A 23459-nucleotide genomic window follows, 5' to 3' on the forward strand; every position below is an offset into this window, starting at 1 on the left:
GCTGGGTAGCTTGTCCATTGTGCTAAAATTCCAACACTTGGCGGCAGTTCATTAAAAACAGCAAGCAGCATACGAAAGCCACATCGCACGTGCGGTTCACACCCACAAAAAGTTGGAGCTGGTGATACAAATGCTGATGTGGATAGTGGGAGTTTGCTGAGGGAAAAAGTTGACTATGATGATGATGACCTATGTCCTCGTGCGCCTTTTATGGGTGGCGCCTGGGAGGACCTGTGCACGTGCATTTCGAAGTTCATTCCCGTGTGGGTCCTGAGAAGGTTGGGTGTGGTTCATGCAAGGATCTTTTTATATATATACAGTCAAACCCACATACATCGAACTCTAAAAAAAAGGCTGCGAGTTCGATATACAGTCACCGACCGATTTTTCGGACTCGAAGAAACCCGAAAAATGGTCCGAATAATCGAACAGTCCGAAAAATTTGTGAAGTACAAAAAAATCACATTATTGAGATGAAATCGGCTTAAAAATGTCACTGATTTTACCTTGCGGCAAATTTCTCTTGTTGGCGACGATTTGCGCCTGTATTTGCGCCAAGGTTGTGCTTTCACTGTACACGCTAGACAGCAAGGTCACCGCATTTAGTTGGAATACTTCCCACGCTTGTTTGACGGACACAGCGGGTCCATGTTGCCCACAATCTGAGTGTGCACCACACCGCTCGTTAAACACACGCAAAGATAAGGCTCTTTTCTTTCAAAGCGGCGGAACCACCGGACGCAATCACAAAATGGCGAACAGATGTAACTTCTTGAGGACTGAGCGCCACTCGGTCAACACGGTCAGAGAAACCCAAGTGACGAAACGGCAAATGGCGAACGTATGAGACCCGCCACGGTGGCTCAGTGGTTAGGGCGCTCGGCTACTGATCCGGAGTTCCCGGGTTGGAACCCGACCGCGGTGGACGCGTTTCGATGGAGGCGAAACGCAAAGGCGCCCGTGTGCTGTGTTATGTCAGTGCACGTTAAAGAACCCCAGGTGGTCGAAATTATTCCGGAGCCCTCCTTTACGGCACCTCTTTTTTTCCTTTCTTCTTTCAGTCCCTCCTTTATCCTTTCCTACCGAGATGTGAGATAGCTCCTGCACAATTTCCTTCCCAACCACCAATTTTCAACGTATAGGAGAAGCGATAACTGCCCGCGACAACGTCGGCGACAAAAGCAAGTTGGCGATGACAATCCGGCTGCCACCTCGAAGTGTCAGAGATCACAGGGACCTCTACTGGCAACAATAAAGTACCGAAAGTGTGTCAAGCCAAGCCAACTGCAGCATAAATCCACCTCAGTCCAAGATGGCGCCTTTTGTGCCGCCGAAAAGTCGATAAGATGGCAGACTTTGGCCCGCAGGCGACTGAAATTTGTCCGAAAAATCGAACTTTCGGACTCTTTAAGCCCGAAATATCCGTCGTGAATATGTATGCGCTTCTATAGGAAGACTGACGGTGCCTCATCGAGGGCCGAAATATCCTACAAGTCCGAATTACCCGTCAGCTACTGTAACGTGAATTCTATATTAAAGCTGCAGTAAACTTAACAACGCACAAACTCATTGAGATGGAAGAAAATGTATTTCTATGATAGCCACTTACTGCGTGCAGATTACCCAGTGAAATAGTCATGAATTTTTTATTTCTTCATCTTCATTGCCTCGGAGAGAACACATTTTTCAGTGTTATCAATGGACTTTGAACAGCTGAGACCGCAGCTTTCTTTCGACGTGCAATAGTGATGAACCGTGCTGAGCACATAGAACACGTTGAAGCACATGGGCGCAGGTTCTCTCAAGTCCTCATCACAATTCACATAAGTGGTGTCCTGGTTTTCCGTGATGTCAGCAATTATGTCTTCATCCACAACCTCTCCCACGGTCTCAACATCGTCGTCTGCCGAGACAAAGTGCTCCATAACTAATAGCACCAGGAAATATGGACAACTGGTTCCACAAATCATCAAGACCCGTGATGGCTCCGTTGACCTCGTCCGGCAAAGAATTTGCTCCATCTCCTTTTGGAAACCAGAGACTAGAATGTTGGCTACAGTCCTGTGTAGTTTCTTTATTGACGTCATTCCGCAACCCACTCGGCATAGACAAGGCGCCTAAGAGGTCGATTTTTATGTTTCTCCTAGTCTTCAGGTCCTGCAAGAGCCATTAAATCAGGTGTTTTCTACAATCAACCTTCACTGCATGGAATATATCCCCTGTTGCAATGGTTGAAGCACCAACATAGTGTTCGGCTGCAGGAAGCAAAGTGCAATGTTGCTGAAACTCGCCCTGCAGTGGTGGGCACATCCATTGTCTGTGACAAGGCAGATATTGTGATCTTGACCCACCAGATTGCAGCCACTTGGCATTAAGTTCACAGGTCATTCATGCTCTTTGATTGGACCTGGAGGTCACCGGAACTGAGAGCCCATTCTGCAAGCATCACAGAAACTTGCTTTTTTCTGCTGGGTCTCTTCTCTGCTTTAGCCTGAACGTCAGCCTTGTTCTTGAAAATGGTGTTCACCGTGCTTCTCGGAATTTTGTACGCTGTGGCAACTTTCAATTTCTTCTCACCTCGTTCAGCTCTTTTCCAGTTTCACTGAAAAAAGGAGGTTCTGCCATTTTGTGGGTGCCATCACGCGCACACACAGAAAACGAAAACGATGCGAAATGGCCAATGGCAGCATGACGCACCGTACGTGCAAACTGCGTAACAACGTGCTTACAACTGGTGCAACACCCTAAAACCGCATATTCTGGTTGTCTGGGTATGCGCCCGCCGCCTTTGCCATGGAAAATCCATGTTGTCGTTGGTCTGTATGCACTATGTAGCACATTAGCTCCAGTAGCACCTGCAGGTCCATGCAGGAAAGCTAACATCCAGAGGTGTGCTGAGGAAAAACTAGCATTTTGAGTCAACCGTGGTCATCTGAAGTTCGATAGGGCCTGTGGGGAAAGCTAACCCCCGGAGATGTGCCGAGAGAAAGCTAGCATCTTGAGTCGACCGGAGTTGTTCGAAGTTCAGTCTCTCGGATAGATGGCTAATATTTGTACGATATCGCGCACATTTTCCTATACATTCACGTTGTAGGTTTGTGAGGGTTAGAAAGTATTCAATATAAACGATAATTTGATCTAGCCAAGTTCAATTTAATTGGGTTTGACTGTATACATTTTTCAGGAAAACAGGGTGTGGCCCGTACAGATGTTGACATTTGGTTATGACATTTTGAACTGATATTTTAATAGCAGAATATCCTGCTCCAGCTTTTGAGAGAAACCACATGAAATAGTTGTCTAGTTGGGCTCTAGGGTAGGGCCGTCCTGTTGATGCTTCTGCTTCCATCTCCTGCCAGCGCACAAGCATTTAAACTGTTCTTTTGGTGCATGTTTTTTTGTCTTGAATTTATTGTCAGCGTGAAGATACATAGGATTATCATGTGCTGATTGGAATGTCTGCCATGCAGGGGATTGTTGCCAGGGGCCTCACTGCTAATGCCTGGGTCAAGGAAGTCTCGGATGTGATTGGTGGCAAGGGTGGTGGCCGAGAGGAGTCTGCCCAGGCCATTGGAAACAACCTGGGCTCACTTGAAAAGGCTCTTCAGGTGGCCCATGATTTTGCCAAGCTCAAGCTGGCCTGCTGATGCATCATTTTGGGGCACTGGAGAGCAATGGGGGGCTCTTTCACTTTCCTTGACAAACTCTTCTGTAGTATTTAATGGAAGGAAGCTGCTTTTTTGTAATAAAGTTATGCCTTTTTAAGAGCTCGCTTTTTATGGAACAGCTGAGGGCACTGGGTATTTTTGCATGTTATTAAATGCTCCGCATTTGGGTATTGTTGCTTTTTCTCTCTGCATATATATGGCTGGGAATCCTGAATTTGATGCAAAAATATATATTTTTAGTGTCAAGCTGCTTGTGATCATTTGCGGTTTGCCATCCATTTCCAGACGTTTTTGTGGACTGTTTTCTCCTCTTGCTTTCTCTGAGTTTATTTTTGGTGCTTATATTTATTCTTTTACAAACGTAACGCTTTTTGTTTTTTAAGATTTGGTTCTTGCATGCTCTTTGTTGCATTTTGTTCTCGCATTTCTGTGCTTCATGAGTGTGCATGGTGAGGAGGCATGTTGTGTTACATCTCTGTTGAAAAAGTACTATTCAGGAAAAATGAGTGCTCATGTTTTGACATGGCAAAGATTGCAGTGTTGCCCAAATAGATGGAATAAACGCTTGCTGTTTATAAAAAGCATGTTCACTGTATTGTACATCATAATGCTAAAGGTGAAATTTATATCTCGGGTCAAAATAATCAATTGGTGCATGGTAGTCTCATTTGCTTACGTGCCATAAAACCCAACACTGCATGAAATAATCTAGGATAAAGTATGACTGCTTCATGCTACTTGATTCACATATTTTTTTATCCGTCTATGTACACTAGCAGGTGCTATTGCTAGAAATTATAAATATTGGCATATCGCTTAGGCTCACCACCACATGCCTGCTTCAACTGCTACAAATTGACACAGAATTTTATGGCTCCTGTATTTGCGTTGCTTGTGGCAGGGTTGTGAGAGGAGAGCAGCTGGCATGCATTGCTTTGGCACCTGATGCAGTGTCCGTACCTGTCTACTGTCAATGCCATCATAGCTTTCTTTGGCTTTATTAAACGGGGCTACTTTCCTGACATTGCAAAGAATTGGCATGCTTATAACTGCATATTTGAATACAACTCTGTACCTTTTTTTTGGACTCTGCAGAAGAAAAAAAAAGTAAATCTTGTTATTCGTAAGGTCATGTGCTGATGGAGAATTAACAGCGGAGGTCTGCAATCTTGTTGCGAAAATTGCTTGGCATGTCCTTTGGCAGTTCGAAGTCCCCGCCCTTCTCCCAGAAGTGGCAGGAGCATCTTGCACATGACGGCGAGCTGGCGACAGCTGTTTGCCGAGTTCCTTCAGCCCATGAGAGGCACTGGGAACAGCCGGAGAGAGAGCAACCCGAGAAAACACAGTGAGATGCTCGCCTAACTGCCTTGTGCAAGCAGGAGAAAAAAAATTACGCAAAGCTGAGTCGCTGGGCTGAAGGAGTGTTGCGAGCATCAATCACCGAGGTATGGGAGAATGCAGAGACGCCCTTTCCTTTGTGTGTTCCGAATATGCCACCCCTCTGCTGGGGTGCATTTGAAACCTAGGCGTTGGGGTGCCAAGCCGAGCGGTTCCTTCAGCATGGTAGCAAAAAAGCAGGTCTTCAGTATGTTCCAAAGATGAGTCTTTAGTTGAACACTTGAGCCAGTTCTTCCTAAGTTGCTCGCCGTGCTTTCAGGGTGAATATTGGCAGTGAGAACTGCTGCGCCATGTGCGCTACGCTGCCAAAAGGCAAATCCTGCTACATGCTGCTACAAAGTTCCATTTTCGCTTGCTTTTGCGCCTTGTCTGCGTCAAAGAGTCAATGAAAAGCTTCTTGAGAACGAAACCGAAAATGCTCATGAGAAACCCGCGCTTTCAAAACTACAGTGCTGCAGAAAGTAGGGGTATAGGAGTATTGGAAATTTCGAATACGCTGTTAAGCTATATCATAGGGTGGTTGCCAGTACACACCAAAACTGCACATGCAGTACTTCTAGGCCGTGCACCAAAGAAATCTGTTTATGGTAATCGAGAACCGCCACGGTGTGGTCGCTGCGTGCTGGTGGACCGCGAACCGAAGTCTTCAAGTGCAGCGCCCCACGGCGCATTCGACGACTGACCTTGAATGCGCCGGTCAAGAATATGGAGGCTAGAGCTCTGACGTCAGGATTTCGATCACTGCGATTAGAAATTTGAGACGGACCTCGCAGAGTACGCGTGAGTTGCAGTCATGCGTGCGCAGAGGGGAGGGGTGTGGGAAGACAGCGACCCCCCCCCCCGAATAGGCATGGATGAGGGGGGCGCAAATTTTGTTCCATGCTTTTTTCTGCTACCCGGGCGATATGAAGAAGCGTTACCATGAACTTTGGCCCCCTCTATGAGAAAACCTATGCACGCCTATGGCTGCAGCAATATTTTTCCAGCGACCCGTTTCGCTCGACATAATTTTCGTCTGACGGAATCTAGAACGGTATACCTGTATTTGAGCCGTGTTGGAAACGAATGAGAAAAAAATTGGCAGTGGCTTAGCTCATCTCTGCCAGGATATACGTAGCGAGAGTCAGTTCCCCCCAATCTAATCGCGTGGTCAGTTATACGACGACCCTTTTCATCCTCCTCTTCAGTTGATGTTGTTGCCATTGCTTCATCTTGATTTCCGTGTGAAGGAAACATGCGAGCTGTTATGCGCCGCTTGCTACGCTCCGCTGCTTGGCGTCTCAGCTTGGCAAGACATTCTTCTCCTTACTTGGGCGTCTCCGCCACCCGTTTAGCCTTCTGATGTTCATTCTTTCTCTGCAGAACAACAAAGTGCCAGGCGACGACTTCTGGGTTCGAAGAATTGATATTCTCCTGACGATACCGCCGCATAGCGGCGGCTGGAGTCTCCTTTTCGTCACCCATACGAGGTGATTGTGATACACGGAGTCGTGTCACCTCAACTTCTGTACACACAGCCGCACATACGCAGTTTATCCACACGACCCTACACGCGGCGGCGGCCGAGCTCTGATGTCATGCGCCGCGCACCTGTTGTACAGTGTACTAGAATATTATATTCTAGTTCACTCTACCTGCTGCCCTTCACCGGTTGCCGCGCATGCGCATTCACGCGCGGCACTGGCGGGCGTAGTCGAGCCGGCGTGGCTCCTCGCGCGGTGAACTCTGACGTCATGCGCCGCGCACCTGCTGCTCCTCTCTGGTTTCGTGTATGCGCACTATCGGCCTCCCAGACTCACGGCAAATGCTCGACTGGGTAGCGTAGTGTAGGTCTCGCTACAAAACAGACAGCCCGCGCAACTACATCTCGTGCAGCGCTGCCCGCGCGCTGTCTCACGACATAGTTTCGTTTTCTCGTACTCGGGGACTTCTGCTGTCCGCGCAACCCGCATTGCGGCAGTGGATTGGATCATCAGCTGCAACAAAATGCGCAGGGCGCGCCAGCATGCAGAGCGTCATTTGGAAAATTTTCTGAAAGTTTAACAAGCTGGTTGTTGCTCTTCTGAAAGCGCGCTTAGAACGCCATCAGATACAACCGCCACTTAAAGCAGCACGAAAAATATACATTAACTGTTCAGCTCTGGCAGCGACCGGCACTGTCCATAAGGGCTCTAAGCGGCCGGAGATGCACTGATAGGCGCGCCTGCTTCCGAGCCGAAACAGAACTATCATTTCGGCAGCTATGTTTGCCGACTTTCGTGCTCTTCAGGGTTTAGTTTTGGTGCTGCTTATTAGACAGTAGAAGCTGGCGGTTGTCGCAAGTAAGCTTGTACGGAACGCTCAGCGTCAGGACGAAGACGATGTAGATTGCCCCAGCCCAATGAGTGCCAACAATTCGGAACCCACAAGCGGAGAATTGTGAATAAGACTTGCGCTTTTCCACCTTACATTTTAACCTGTGTTAAGTTTCTAGGGTGTTGCACCCCTTCGACATTTCTGAAATAGGAAGAACTGATGTTCCGGATGCGGCATCGAGTAATTTTTCTGGTAATCACCTTGACGCGGCCGGCGGCGAACCGTCGCATCGTACTTCGGCCCGGGCTGAGTAGAGGGAGAAAATAGTGATTGGAAAATTTTGGCAGTGATTTTACTGATAGCATCATGACTCTCGATACACTAGTGGTGCGGGTGAAGCTCTCTTCTATCAGCCTCAATGCACAGTCCGGTGGCATCACGGAAAATATATTCACGCGATAAGGCGTCCTGCAGTCACCTTCCACGAGCTTGGTTTCTCGCGTAACCGAGACGGGCAGCTTTGTTACAGCTCGTTGCAAACTGCTTTCTTTGGCTGTTCGAGGGTGAGATATCTCTTTTCTCTAGGGTAAAAAATTAGTGCAACATAAAAACGTTCATTGCAGTTATTGCAAAATTTTTAGTAATACCGCTTGCCACCAACTGCAAAACTATCCTAACACCATCGATAGCAAACTTCAGCGAACTATCGTAATACTATAAATATTCTTTTTACATTACTATTGATAGTTTAAAGAAGCTCTCGATACTATCGATAGTCAATTTATCGATAGTTTTGCATCATTAAGGGTGCATCTGCAGTGCTCAGTGACTTTCGGACAGTGAGAGCAGATATAACATCATTAGCACCACCTGCGTGCTCGAGACATGCCGGAAGTTTATGCTGCAGTGATTACGTGCGGTACGTTGTGTGTTCGTATGCCACCGATAATTTTTTTTTTGCCATCGATAGTTCGATGGTGCCTAAACTATCGGTAGTTTTGCATCACTACTAAGTAGGTCTAAAGAGAGCCACTTAGTTTTGCAACTCAAAACAACCATTATCCCAAACCATGGCAACGCAATGGAAATTCTAACCTTAAATGGAATCGCGAGGATTTGTTACAGGGTTTGCATAATGACTTAATTTTATTTTTAGGTTTATGTTTCGTTCGAAAACCAGAATTAAATAATTTTTTTGCGAGTTACGGAAACTGTGTACATGATTATATGTCAAAGGACGCGTTGCCAAGCTCACTGTTTTGAGGAACATTATTTACTATGGTTTCTGGTTAACATAAAAAATCCCTCCTGTCATGATACAAATAGTGCTTACTTCGCCAGAAACTAAGAAGCACGACTAGGCAATTGTGGGTACATGTGAAAGGTTTATTGCAATTCACATATCCCTAACGGTTAATTTTTCACTTGTGTAACCATCTCGGTGTGTGTCTGTGTTATGTATGCATACTGCGCTGGCCTCAAAAGAGGCTGTGGCAGATCGGTGGTTCACAGAGGAAAAAAGTACACGCGCGATTACCTGAAGAATACGACGAGTGATCGGCGCTAGCTGGTTCGCTTAATGTACCGCAGCGGTGGCCTAGTGGTTTGAGCATCCGCCTCGCATGCGGGAGGTGCGGGGTTCAATCCCCTGTGCCGCCGGGTACCCACCGGTCATACAATGGGTACAAGCTTCCCCTGGTCCGGTGCTCGGCTTATTTGGGGTGAAATTCTTGGGAAATCGGTCTTTGACCCACCTTGAGTATAAGAGCCACCTTGTGCCATGGTGCTCTTTGGCCACAGATGCCCTTGCGTCATAAGCAGCTATAATCATCATGGTTCGCTTAATGAGCAACATAATGGTATGACATCGCACATGATATGCTTGCTCACCATACGCGTGTTCACTGGGCGCCCCTGCAGGCTTCGCTGCAGAGATCTGGCGTTTCAGCTGGAGGGACAAAAACTTCATTCGAGGTCAGTACTAGGGGATCCTGTTAAGAGCGGCGCTTGCTTCGCTAAGGCCCGTTGGCAATCCACCGAGTGAACCAAGCACTCCAGGAAAGAAGAAAATAAGGCTAGGTAATGTCAGCGTTACGTACGAGTACAGAATGGGCTCTGCATTGCGGCTTGGGCTGAACGACAATCTCAGAAAATCGCGGTGAAGCGGTTTGCGGCGCTCCTCGCTGCCTGCGGCATAAATCGATTAAAAAATAATGGAGAAAAGTGTCAGCTGTTTGGTTTGGGTCATGGTTTATGGGGGTTTAACGTCGTCCCAAAGCGACTCAGGCTATGAGGGACGCCGTAGTGAAGGGCTCCGGAAACTGCGACCACCTGAGGTTCTTTAACGTGCACTGACATCGCACAGCACACGATCCTATAGAATCTCGCCTCCATCGAAATGCAACCGCCGCGGCCGATATCGAACCCGCGCTTTCGGTTCAGCAGCCGAGCACCATAACCACTGAGTCACCGCGGCGGTGGAGTGTCAGCCGTGAATGGCGTTTTACAAGCTCGGCTGTTTCGAATTGTGAACGAAGTTTATTCAGAAACATTGATCAGTTACGTCAGGAAATGTCACAAGTTGGCCAAGCCTTTATGAGGTTATCGTATACGTCCGCCGACGCCGAGAACATCGTCCAGGACCAGTAAGAAATTTGAAACAATACAGGCAGACCGTTTCGAACGTTAGGTGTGTGCATTAGCTATTTTTGTCCTATCGGACGAAAGGTTGGTCCTTTCCGGGACGAACTGCGTTGACAAGCATTAGTCATTTAGGGGTTCACTGTCAGTCTGTTACGAATCATCCCTTAGCGCTCAACTGTTCGTCCGAATTGCGAGCAACGTATGGGTGCAACTGTTATCCAACGAGAGCGACAACGGAAAGAAGAAAAAATTGCTTGGGGTTTAACCTAGTTAAACCGGGGAGACGTGCGAAAGCAGGTGTTCATTCTTCAATTGGAAGGGACATTTAAGCTCCGCCTTATGGGTATGACGCGATACCTTTAGTGGGTTAATGCCCATGTATGCAGAACTGGTCAATTCTCTATACTTATTATTACTATGGCGAGTCCTCGTACCCCAACTAGCGCAGCGGTTAAGCGATGCGCCGCTGCACAGGCAGGTGGCTGTTTCTATCACAGTCACCTTTAGGGATTGTGTGTTGTTCTTCCCGAGCAACCTCTCGGTCAGCTGGCATGACGGTCGAATTGCTAGGCAACGGCACAAGATCGTACGTACGCACAGTCTTTGCCAAAAGTATCCAGGCTGCATGGTTTGCTTCTCCCTCATATAGTGGAGCCCCTACGGCTATCCTCAAAACTAAAAGGTATTGGAAGGTGAGGAAAAGGGTTCCCCTTACGTCACAGTGATTTATAGTTTGATGGGTGCGATAACTTCCGCTATACAACTGAGAAGCAAACCGGGCAGCCTGGTTACTTTTGGCAAAGGGGGTGCGTACGGTGAACGTACGGGGACAAGATTCCTGGTCGGTGTTGGTGAGCGTATGAGATGCTTTCGCACTAAAGAAAAAGTTTGCGCACGCGGTTGGAATCGAACCGCTGTTTCGTCGATTTAGGAGCCGGGCGCGTTATTGGACAAGCATTATTTTTTTCTTTCAAACGTGTTATTTATTACTGATGTTTATGCACATGAACAGGCTATATACAAAGGCTAACAAAGCAGTCATCAAGCGGCTACGCTGCACTGACGCAACATAAAACAAAGGAACACACTCGCACCTGTAATTCACTACTAAAAGGGGGGCAAGGAAACAATACGTCAACATTGCATACCGCAGAAATTTTCGCAGTATCACCTATGCAGGAGTTCCGTGAGGAATGAATGAATGAAAAACTTTATTGGTTCCTTTAGGAAGTAGTAGCGGTAGAGGGCGAAGTCTTCGTCTTGAAGCTTGGGTCCTCCTTGGCAGTGGGTGGGCCCCTAGTCCAGGGCTCCACTGAGTCGGGCCACTTCGCTTGCGTGTGCTATGAGGGCCCTTTGGACCCCTAGCTCGCAGCTGGTGAGCCGGCTCTCCCATTGCTCCGCACTTGGTGTTTTGTGTTTGTGGAATGCTAGATTTCTTCCGCACTCCCATGTGACATGATATAGTGTTGGTTTTGCTCCGCACCACGGACAGTTGGCGCTATACTGTGTGGGGAACATTTGTTTAATATATATAAGTTTGGGAAGGAGCCTGTTTGCAGTGAGGAAAAAGTTTATTTGGCTTGGCTGGCTAGTACATTGGGCCGAAAACGTGGGTTTTGCCTCGGGGTCGGCAGCTGCGCCACAAGGCTCTCGTCTACGCGCAGATGCTGCGTTTAATGCTGCGTGTTTCACTTCTTTAGTCAATATAACACAAGGGTTAAGTTGGTATGGAAAGTTTCACATCATTTCTTGGAATTTTGTGCGGGGTTAGATCCCCAGTGCCGCCGAGTACCCACCGGTCATGCAGTGGGTACAAGCTTTCCCCTGGCCTGGTGCCCGGCTTATCTGGAGTGAAAGGCTTGGGAAATGGGTCTTTGACTCCACCTTGAGTAGACGAAAACCCCTTGTGCCATTTCGCTCTTTGGCCCTTGCGTCAAATAAATAAATGCATCATCTCACCATCGTTTTTGAGGTTTTCCGCGAGAAGACTCGTATTGTTAGGGACACATTCGCTTTTCATGCCCAACAATAGCCAAGCCAAATATGTTACCTCATCTTCCCGGCATTCCTGCGCCTCTGCATGGTGGATGAAGTGTAGCTTCGCCAGCTTTCATTCTGGGTATACTGAAAGTCGCTTTTGTCAGAACGTTCTTCAGCTGGAGCATCATCGGATTGAAAGTAATTTTTGAGGAAACAGCAGGGTCAGCATTGCGGCCCAACATACGCGTTTTCGGAAAACTGCAATCCAAGCAGAAATATACTGAAAGTCGCTTTTGTCAGAACTGTTCTTCAGCTGGAAAATCATCTGAGCGAAATTAATTTTTGAGGAAACAACAGGGTCAGCATTACGGCCCAACATACGCGTTTTCGGAAAACTGTGCAGTCCAAGCAGAAATATATCATAAGGCCCGTGGTCATGTTGAATGGCAGTAAGACATCTTAGACTATGGGAAGTGAAAACAAAGTGTTTCTTTCGTATACTTTGTAGCGTGTCCGAAAATAAAATGGCATCTTTACAGTTGTAAAGAGTTCTAAGTGGTTCCTAGTACATAACACAGACGGCATTTAGTAGAAGAGACAAAAATATTTTGCACGCGGAGCCACGTTTTGAAAGGTAGTGCTTCGGTGTGGTAGTTTGAAGAAAAATGTTTTAGTGGAAGAGAAATCGGCATTTTGCGCACATCGTTATACCACGTAATTTTTAAGACCAAAGTACAGAGAGAGATACAACGGAGGCGAAGACAACTTGTATACTTGTGGAGATGTTTGTGCGAGTGTAATACTCTTGACAAGCGAACTGTAAAAAAAAACGCGCCGAAGCACAAACTTTCTGCATAAATCACAGTAAGGTCGGACGTTCAGCACAACTGGAAGACACCACTAAGCTGGGTAGCAGGCTCATAACGTTAACTTACATAAATGCTCTAATAATGGGATGAGAGCTACCGCGAAAAAAAGGCGGAAACGAGGAACCACCTGCCTCACATAGAGGTGCACCAAACCCAGCCTGCCTGCAGAAACGGGCCTGAAAAGGTTATCCCGCCGCATCGGTTCGAAACTGGATGGCCATATAAAAGTGTTCGATGAAAACGCTGGATGTAGTCTAGCGCAGTGGAGGATCTGCAGAACATAACATATTGTGAGCACAGTGCGTGACCCTCGTCTTCATCTGTGAATATTCATCATCATCTCGCATCTTCGTCTTTAGAGGAGTGGTCGCCATATTTGCCAGCGGGAATAAAGAGCTCGCTTGGTCCACAGTCTCACAAGTGGTGGAGGCTGCTCTAGATCCCGCGTCCTCTCCGTCGCCACACTGCAGCTCCGTTCCGGTTGTCACCTGGTCGGACTATCTCCGAAGATGGAAACCGTCGGCCAACAACGCCGTGACGCTTCCGCAGGCCTTGCCGGTGCCTCAGCAGGTGTGCTACCCCTACCTGCTGATCCCTCCGCCCGCCACCCTGACTCCAACGCCCCCGCTGCTCCTATGTCACCTGGACACCCGACATGGACCGTCACGACCCTTCAGCGCGAGCCTCCTACATTTGCGGGTCTCCGTGGTGATGACGTCGAGGACTGGCTCGATTAGTACAAACAGGTCAGTGCCTACAATCGCTGGGACTCTGCCATGAAGCTTCTCCACGTGCCATTCTATTTAACCGCCGTGGCTAAGACTTGGTTCGTCAACCATAAAGATACCATCCCGGACTGGACCCACTTTACATCGCAGCTTCGGCAAATTTTTGGCACTGTTGGTGCCAGCCCGGTCATCTACAAACAAAAGTTAGATGCGCGTGCCCAGCTGCCCGGCGAATCTTACATTGAAGATGTCTTGAGCCTGTGTCGACGTGTCAACAGTGCCATGTCCGAGTACGATCGGGTCTGTCACATTCTTAAAGGCATCGGCTCCTTTGCTTTTACCACGCTGGCTGGCCAAAACCCTACCTCAGTCAACGATATCCGCACCACATGCCACCGTCTTGACGACCTCCAATCCCTCCGCTTGCAAGACGCCTGGGACCCCCGCCTTTCAACTGATGTGGACTTGCGCTCTCTCATCCGCTCCATCATCCGCGAGGAGCTGCTCAACTCCACCTTACCGCCGCTGGATTCCCATCAGCACCGGCCTCCGACCTCGCCATTGCGTGATCTAATCAAGGACGAGCTCGCTTCCGTCACTCGTCCCGCGGCGTCCGAACCATCTGTGCCTCTTTGTGCGCCCACGTATGCCCAGGTCGCTGCGTCTCCTGCTCCTTCCGTCTATGCCTCACATTTGCCGCCCGTACAGCCGACTGTCGCCTCCTTATCCCAACGGCCCGCAATGTACCCAGCGGTTTGGCGGCCGCCTTCGCCTCGCCCTATCTGCTACTACTGCGGAATTCGTGGACATGTTGCCCGCGTTTGTCGTCGGCGTCAGCGCGACGAGCGTAATCAGTTTAATCCCGTTCACAACGACGAAACCTACTCATCGTGTGGTTACCGCCCTACTTTTGCCTCCAACACTCCTCATCACGACGACACATACTCATCGTTTCCTTATCGGCCAACGTTTCACCCCAACGGTCCTCCCCGCTTCTTCTCTCCATCGACCTCTCCCGACCGCTCGCCGATTGTCCGCTCGTCGCGCCGCCGCTCCCCGTCACCGTTCCGGCGCTCTTCATCGCCTCTACGTCCAGCCTCTCAGGCACCTGGTCGCAATACGGAAAACTAAATTGTGCAGTTTCCGGAGGTAAAGCTGCACCACTCGCGCACCCTTCAATTCCTCCTACGCTGCCGTCGAATTTGTTAGCTGTTAATGTTGAAGGCAGCATTGTAGACGCATTGATTGACACCGGCGCCGCTGTTTCCGTCATCAGTTCTGCTTTGTGTTCCCATCTTCGTAAAGTGCGCACTCCTTACTGCGGTCCTTCTCTCCGTGCTGCTAATAAAGAATTCATGCATCCTTCCGGTCTGTGTACAGCACGCGTCCTTATCAACGGCATCCTGCACCACATCGAGTTCGCTGTACTTCCATCCTGTGCTCACCCTCTCATCCTCGGCTGGGATTTCCTCCACTCCGCGCAAGCTGTCATTACATGTTGCCCTCCTACTCTGGCAGTTGCTGACTCCGACCCTTCTGACGCTCCTGCAATTCCATCTCATCACTTGATCAACACCGCGGACCATGTGCTTTATCCCGGCTCCGAAGATGTCATCTGAGTTGCTTCTGCTTACGTACATGCTGGGGACGTTTTCGCCACAGCCGTGCCCCGTCTTCTCTCCAGGGGCATTCTCCTCGTCGCATCCCTTCTTCGCTTCGTCAATGGGACTGCCCTTCTGACTGCGCTCAATACTACGTCGGAGCCCATTCTTCTGCGCGCTGGTACTAAAGTGGCTTCTGTGTCTACCATTCAACCTGTCACCGTTCTTTCCTCGCCACCATCCAGCTTCGCCATTTCGTCCCATCCTTCTTCTCCGGCAGCTATTTCCGCTACTATCAGCGACGATCTCACGCCTGCACAAAAAGCAGAATTGCTTGCCCTCTTGAACAAACATGCCGCTTCTTTCGATACCCAGTCGAAAATTTTGGGCCAAACATCGGCGGCTACGCATCGCATCCACACTGACGGTTCGCGCATCATTCGCCGCCGCCCGTATCGTGTGTCTTCTAGTGAGCGAAAAATTATTCAAGATAATGTCACCGACATGCTCAAGCGCCGCATCATACGACCTTCTTCAAGTCCTTGGTCCTCACCAGTCGTGCTGGTACAAAAGAAGGATAATTCCGTACGCTTTTGTGTCGACTATCGCGCCCTCAATAAGATCACTCGAAAGGATGTTTATCCACTTCCTCGGATTGACGACGCCCTCGACTGTCTCCAAGGTGCTCAATTTTTCTCTAGTCTTGACCTCCGATCCGGCTACTGGCAAATCCCCATGCATGAAGAGGACAAAGAGAAGACAGCTTTCGCCACGCCAGATGACTTATATGAATTTAACATTATGCCGTTCGGCTTGTGCAATGCTCCGGCCACGTTCGAACGCATGATTGACACCGTACTCCGCGGGTTGAAATGGAAAACTTGCCTCTGCTACCTGGACGACATCGTAATTTTCTCCGCGACTTTTTCTGAGCACCTCGCCCGCCTCGATGAAGTTCTAAGTGCTCTTTCCGCGGCCGGACTTCAGTTAAACACAAAGAAGTGTTGCTTTGCTTCCACTTCTATCAAAGTTCTCGGACACGTCGTTAGTCGCAGAGGCATAAAACCAGATCCTGATAAAGTTGCTGCAGTACTGCATTTTCCCCGCCCCACACGGATTAAAGACCTGCGCAGTTTTCTAGGACTCGCCTCATACTTTCGTCGTTTCATCCGAGGTTTCGCATCTATCGCCGCACCTTTGAATCAGCTTCTTGGAGTCAGCACGCCCTTCGTTTGGTCTGAGGCCTGCGAGGCCGCCTTTACTTCTCGAAAGCAGGCTCTCACATCTGATCCGATACTGGCTCATTTTGATGACAGCGCTTCAACGATTTTGCACACTGACGCCAGTGGACACGGCATTGGTGCCGTTCTTCTGCAGCGCCAGCAATCTTCGACTGAGCGCGTGATTGCTTACGCAAGTCGTACCCTGACTGCAGCGGAGCAGAACTACACGATCACGGAACAAGAGTGTCTTGTAGTTGTCTGGGCCGTTCAGAAATTTCGCCCCTATTTGTACGGTCGCCAGTTCACCATTGTAACAGACCATCATGCGCTGTGCTGGTTGTCGTCACAGAAGAACTTGTCTGGGCGCCTCGGCCGCTGGATTCTCCGCCTCCAGGAGTATGATTTCACAGTCACCTACAAATCGGGAAAAAAACACAGACGCCGATGCGCTCTCTCGTTGCCCCCTCGCCTCCGCAGAACCTCTGTGCTCTCCTCCTGTTGCTTCATCGCTCCCAACTACTAATTCCATCGCTACCCACGCCTCGACGGCCGCAGCCATTGATCTGGTGCCCGCTCCAGCTCTCGGCGATCTCGCTTCAGCACAGTGGGCCGACCCTTACTGCCGGACTCTCATTGACCGCGTGAGTGGTGCTATGCGGCCTCCAAATGCCCGCCTTCGACGCCAACTCAACTGTTTCAAGCTGGTTGACGGCACCCTTCTTTGGCACAATCATAGCCCCCTGGGTCACGCCTGGGTGCCTGTCATTCCCCATTCTCTTCGCCGTGAGGTTTTGCAGGCGCTTCATGACGACCCCGTGGCCGGCCACTTAGGATTCCAGAAAACATATGACCGTATAAAGCGCCGTTTCTTTTGGCCTGGTCTCTCCACCTCTGTCGCCAAATGTATTGCATCTTGCATCCCTTGCCAACGCCGCAAACGCTCCACGTCTCCTCCTGCTGGCCTTCTACAACCTCTTCCGTGTCCTTTCTCACCCTTCGAAGTCGTTGGTATCGACCTGTACGGTCCCTTGCCACTAACCTCATCGGGCAACCGCTGGATCGTCACAGCCGTCGACCACTTAACACGGTACGCTGAAACAGCCCCCGTTCCGTCTGGCTCTGCCTCCGAAATCGCCCATTTCTTCCTCAACGCCATTCTTCTGCGCCACGGAGCCCCACGTGTCTTTATCAGTGACCGCGGCAAGTCATTCCTCTCCAGCATCCTTGCCGAAGTTCTTCATGCTTCCCGGACCGCCCATAAAACAACTTCAGCCTATCACCCCCAGACCAATGGGCTCACCGAACGGTTTTACCGCACCCTGTCAGATATGCTGTCTATGTACATTCACCCCGCCCACACCAACTGGGACGCCATGCTCCCCTTTGTAGCCTTTGCCTATACAATACTGCCGTGCAACGAACAACCAGTTTCTCCCCGTTTTTTCTTGTGTTCGGTCGCCCCCTACCTTCACTCTCGAAGCATCTTTCTCCTCTGCCCCCACAACCTCTTCCGGCCTTTCCTATGACGAATTTACTTCCCGTCTTGCCTACTGTCGCACCATTGCCCGCCTGAACACTGACGCCTGCCAAGCCTCCCGGAAGACAACCTATGACTTCAAACACCGTGGCGTGCGTTTCTTCCCCGGTGATGAAGTGTTGCTGTGGACTCCTGTGCGTACCCCCGGATTGTGCGAAAAATTTCTCAGCCGCTTTATTGGTCCGTACACTGTACTCGAACAAACGTCCCCCGTGAACTATCGCGTTGCTCCTGTCCATCCTGCCCATGACCGGCGTTGTCGCGGTGAAGAGATTGTTGATGTGTCGCGCTTAAAGCCCTTCACCCGTCGCCCTACTTCCCTCTAACGTGCGCCTGGGACGGTCGCTTTCGCCCATAGGGGGAGAAAGTGTGAGCACAGTGCGTGACCCTCGTCTTCATCTGTGAATATTCATCATCATCTCGCATCTTCGTCTTTAGAGGAGTGGCCGCCATATTTGCCGGCGGGAATAAAGAGCTCGCTTGGTCCACAGTCTCACAATATTTTTGTTTCCAAAGTCATGTTACAGGCCTGGACTCGACCAAAAGTGGAAAGGCGATACGGAACAAATGACTGAGCATAACGCTGAACGGACGGGACCCGCACCTTCCATCCTTAGGGCCGAGATACATGGAACGTTTTCACGGCGACAAGTCCGCGTTTTTCGCCCGAAGGCGCGCACTCGACGCCCGGCGTCAAAAATGCGCCCGCCGCCGTCGATCTGGACAAGCCAGATTTTTGACGCGCGGCGTCCGACGGCCGCCGGAAGCGGCCAGCAGGAGCAGCCAACCGGCGCTCAGACTGCCTCCGCCATTCCGTCTTCTCGCCCGCGCGGTCTCTTTTGTACCACGGTGTGCATGTGTTGTGCTTCGCGCGCGAGTGCTTCAACCCACGACCGGCTTTATTCAACCTGAATCGAAATGGCCATTTCGTCCAGGGAAGCTCGTCTCGAGTATAACGACAAATTGATCAGTGAAGTTAGAAAGCATCCAATATTGTGGGACTCTTCGAGGACCGACTATAAGGACCAACGAAAAAAAGCCTTGGCGTGGGCCGAAGTCGTCACCGAACTAGGATGCGACCCAGAAGGCATGTTTACATTGCTATGAATTTTTTAACGCTCGTTATGCTCGCTAGAAACGAATTTCGTGCTGGCAGTGGTCGGAAGCCTAGGTCGCCGGCGAACGCAGAGCAAGCACCGCGGTCCCTGCGGAAGCATGTTGTAGTGGGCTTCGACGGTTCAGTGAATCAACAGCGACATGCTTGCGCGCGACGGCGCTGCGACACTTATTTCCATGACATACATACATACATACATACATACATACATATATATATATATATATATATATATATATATATATATATATATATATATATATATATATATATATATATATATATATATATATATATATATATATATATATATATATATACGCTGGTAAGCACGCTTGTTTAGAATGCTGAAGCGGGGGTCTTTTAAGCTAACAAATGCAATCTGAGGTACCGCGCTTCTCAGACACAATTCTGACGTTCGATCGAAGCCGCAAATACATGCGAGAGATGACGCCCGAGAATCGTGCATCAGGGAAAGCAGCTACAAAAAGGCTTTTCTTCCATGGCGCATCGCGCGCTGTCTGAACAGACCTGCATGCCCATAGGTGCACTAGTCGGCCGCACGTAGTTGTTTACGCGCAAACATCTATAGGCATTCGATTAAGTACTCCAGCTTTGCACTAAATGCATTATATTTTAGACGGTAACATGATGAGGTGAAGGTCAGCTAGCGGCATGTTAGCGAGACAGCTATTGTTGAAAGTGATATAGACCACCTCTAATTCACCCTTTCAAAACAGGTGGGCTATGTATGAAGCATGAAAGAGATGCAAGTGCAGCCCAGCCGCGATTTAGTGAACGTATTGCTATTATTCGTGCAATGTGTGGCTGTTTTATTGCCATACGTTTCCGCAGCAGGCTTTGATAAGCCTTAAAACAGACGATTCGCACATGTGGTTCCGGCTCTGAGCAGTGATACCCGCAGGAGGAAGCAGAAAATAGAGCCATTCCCCACCTATAATGGATCGACAAGGAAGGCACATGTGATCGTTCACTCGACCCTTCCCGGCAGGGCCCCATTCCTCGCCGCCGCCGCGAGTGTGGTCTCGTCTTTCCGCCCAGCATGACGATACTGCGCCGGGCTGTGTGAGTGCATGATGCCGCAGCGACGGGCCATTTGCCACTTCAAGCACTGCTTTGTTGCGGGACAGCTTAAAACCATATACTTGCAGCAACAATATGTAATTGCGCATATCCTTAGCGCACCACGCAACTCACCCTCATGCACGTTTCGAAAAGCGTCGTATTTAATCGCCGCATTCTCAGCTGACGACAGCTCTGATGCCACTGAGCCTTTCTTGAAGCAGCAGTCTTGCCCTCTGCACGGATGGCGACGCGGTGCTCTTGTTCATGGACAACACTATCTCATTATTTTTTTTTTCACTCGTTGCGTGCTCTCGCTGACTTTGATTACAAAAGGCCTCAATTTCATAAGCAGCAAACATGCAATCAAAGTTGGTGACTTATACATCGAAGCAGGTCTTGAGAACTGGAACTAAATATGGCCTACGGTCGTCTCTTTGCTCCGTCCGTTCGTCATTCGCCCACCACGCAACTCAAGCACGTTTCGAAAAGCATCGTATTTATATCATCGCATTCTCAGTTGCCGATCGCTCGGATGCCACTAAGCTCTTCTTGAAGCAGTAGTTTTGTCCTCTGCACAGATGGCGACGGTGCTCTGTTTCACGAACAACCTTATCTCATTATTTTTTTTTCACTCGTTGCGTGCTCTCGCGGACTTTGATTACAAAAGGCCACAATTTCATAAGCAGCAAGCATGCAAAGTTGGCGACTTTCAGCGAAGCAGATCAAGAGAGCGGGAACTAAAAATGACCTACGGCTGCCCCTTTGCTCACCCGCCGCGGTGGCTCAGTGTTTAGTGCGCTGGGCTACTGATTCAGAGTGCCCGGGTTCGAACCCGACCGCGGCGGCCGCGTTTTGATGGAGGCGAAATGCAAAGGCGCTAGTGTGCTGTGCGATGTCAGTGCACGTTAAAGATCCCCAGGTGGTCGAAATTATTCCGGAGCCCCCCACTACGGCACCCTTTTCTTCTCTCAGTCCCTCCTTTATCCATTCCCTTACGGCGCGGTTCAGGTGTCCGCCGAGATGTGAGACAGACACTGTGCCATTTCCTCTTCCCAAAAACATATTTTCGATTTTTTCTCTTTGCTCCGTCCGTTCGTGTACGGGGTAAAACAGTCGCTAAACTCCCGAAAGAACGAAAAATCACTTGAGGGTAGTGGAAAGAAAAGTACTAAGAAGCACAAAATGAGCAATTCAAAGAAACCACCGAACAGGGTGCAGTGCGATGTGGGGTCATTCGCACTAATTTTGTCGGAGGAGGAGGAAGTTTGAAGGTGAGGAAAGACGCGGTAACTGTCTCATTCCAGAGTCACATGAAAAATTTCGTGAATATTTCACTCTGGTCGGACGCCTGAATACGGGACAGACTAAGAAATTCAAGTGCATACTGCGCATAGTGCAGGGCATGCGTGCGTGAGTGCATGCTTTCATATTTGTCTGAGAATGCAGCCACAAGGTATAAAGCACTGTGTTCTACGGGAACTTAAACAGTTCAGTGCAACTGGTGCAGATACGTTTCCCTACCAGTGGTTGACGCATTATAATTGGTTATGAGGAAAGGAAAGGCGCAGTAACTTCCTCACTCTGGTGGACATCTCAACCACGCCGAGAACGAAGGAATGAAGCAGGGAGTGAATGAAAGAAGAGAGAAAGAGGCGCCGTGGGGAAGCTAGGGCTCCGGATTTTTTTTTAATTGTGACTTCACCATCGGTTCACTACAGAAACGCAAGAGGTCACGCGGGCGCACAAGGCGACGCAACGGGCGCATTCGTCTGTTCTTATAGTTGAAGCCTGCGTTTCTCGTCGCCGCCTGGTGACTTTATGGCTCTGTTCAGCAACAACAAAGCGTAGCCCCACCACTTAGACTTGTATATGCAATGTCATGGGAATTAAAAGTCTACAAGCATGTCTCGCTCAGCCTGCACTGTGCAGGATATCAAATCAACATCAATGGCCTTTACTAATTTCCCTTTTATTCACCGGAAAAAAAGGCCGCCTTACCCACGAGCGTCGGCCACGGCAGTAAACCTGTCATCCCTCTCAGGTCTCTACATAAACAAATAAACAAACTAAAATGGCGCCGTTCGCTCGAAAATATGTACTGCAGACTTCTCGGTGATTTTGAGGAGGAGAGTGTGGGTGGATGAGAGTGGTATGATAGTGCGTATCGCTATGTGGGTGGACGTGAGTGTGAGTGAATGGGTGTGTGTAAACGTTAGTGCGAGTGAGTGAATGTGAGTGTTAATGGATGTGTGTGAGTGAGCCACCTTTCATGGTGACGAGGTATCCAATGCTGGTGCATTACAGACGTTAGTGCAGTTGCGGCCCTATTGTGACAGGCGGTAGGCACTGTACAAGAACAGTGTCTTTATTGTCATGACAACAACAACAAAAAAAGCCGAAAATACAGATGCGTGGAATTTTGGTTGGTGTCCGTTCTTTGCATGCCTTCGCTTCACAAACGTCGTAATAACAGCACGGCAGCCAAAACGTGGACGGTAATGGAGGGTGGGTGTTTGGGGTGGCATGAGGATTGATTAAGATGCCGCGTGCTCTACGCACACCTGGTATACCGCCCTGTACCTAAGCTTTGTCTAAATTGTCTTGATGCCGTAGGAGTGAGCATCGGTCGAATTGCAGGTCAACCGTGTTAACCGTGATGGTGAGGCAATGTCCACGGAACTGATGACATATTTTGCGGTATGGGTGTAAGTGTTTAGGATGCGGTCTGTCCACGCGCGGCCGCCACCTTCCTCAATAACCTTGCCTACACTGTTTACCTTGTAGCTGCTGCAGGCAAAGATTGTTAACCGTAACGGTGGGTCAATGCAGGCTGTAGTGACAACACATAGCATATCTTCTTAACTGACACCCCTGTCGTCAGCGCCGACTATTTCTGCACGTTGCAATATTTATTTTCGAAGAGACATTCTCTGTGAAAGTATACATGTATTATATGTAGAGCCCTTCGTTTTCGGCTTTTATTTTTTTTTCCAAAATTCGGGGGGGGAGGGGGGGGGGTTAAAATTCAGGCGATATTTTCTGAGCTCAAATTTGGGCGAAAATCGGGCTGTTCAGAAAACAAAAATCATTAGTCCGGGTTTTTTCGGGTTATTTTTTGCAGCACAAGACAGTTTAGTTTACAATAACAGTTCATTTTTTTTTTGCTAGACATGCGGTGCTTATTTTTTGCTTCTTCTTTCATAAAGAACATGAAAATTGTGGTTACAACTGAAATATTTTAAACGAGCAAGGACCTTGGATCCAACACTTTTAAATATTAAGGTGTAATTAGCGGGGGTAGCGCTTAATATACT

At 49.1% G+C, this 23459-nt stretch overlaps 1 protein-coding gene across 1 annotated transcript in view; it reads left to right on the forward strand.

Annotated features, from left to right (window-relative positions):
• Positions 1–4249, forward strand: part of AlaRS (alanine--tRNA ligase, cytoplasmic) — a 56471-nt gene extending 52222 nt beyond the window's left edge. Inside the window, exon 23 of the mRNA XM_077647453.1 lies at positions 3471–4249. Within this exon, the coding sequence (XP_077503579.1) occupies positions 3471–3647 (177 nt within the window). The 3' untranslated portion in view covers positions 3648–4249. The remainder of the gene's footprint in view (positions 1–3470) is intronic.
• The last annotated feature ends 19210 nt before the right edge of the window (positions 4250–23459 follow it).

The sequence above is a fragment of the Amblyomma americanum genome, chromosome 1 (genome assembly GCF_052857255.1).
Source record: "Amblyomma americanum isolate KBUSLIRL-KWMA chromosome 1, ASM5285725v1, whole genome shotgun sequence".
Taxonomy (NCBI): domain Eukaryota; kingdom Metazoa; phylum Arthropoda; class Arachnida; order Ixodida; family Ixodidae; genus Amblyomma; species Amblyomma americanum.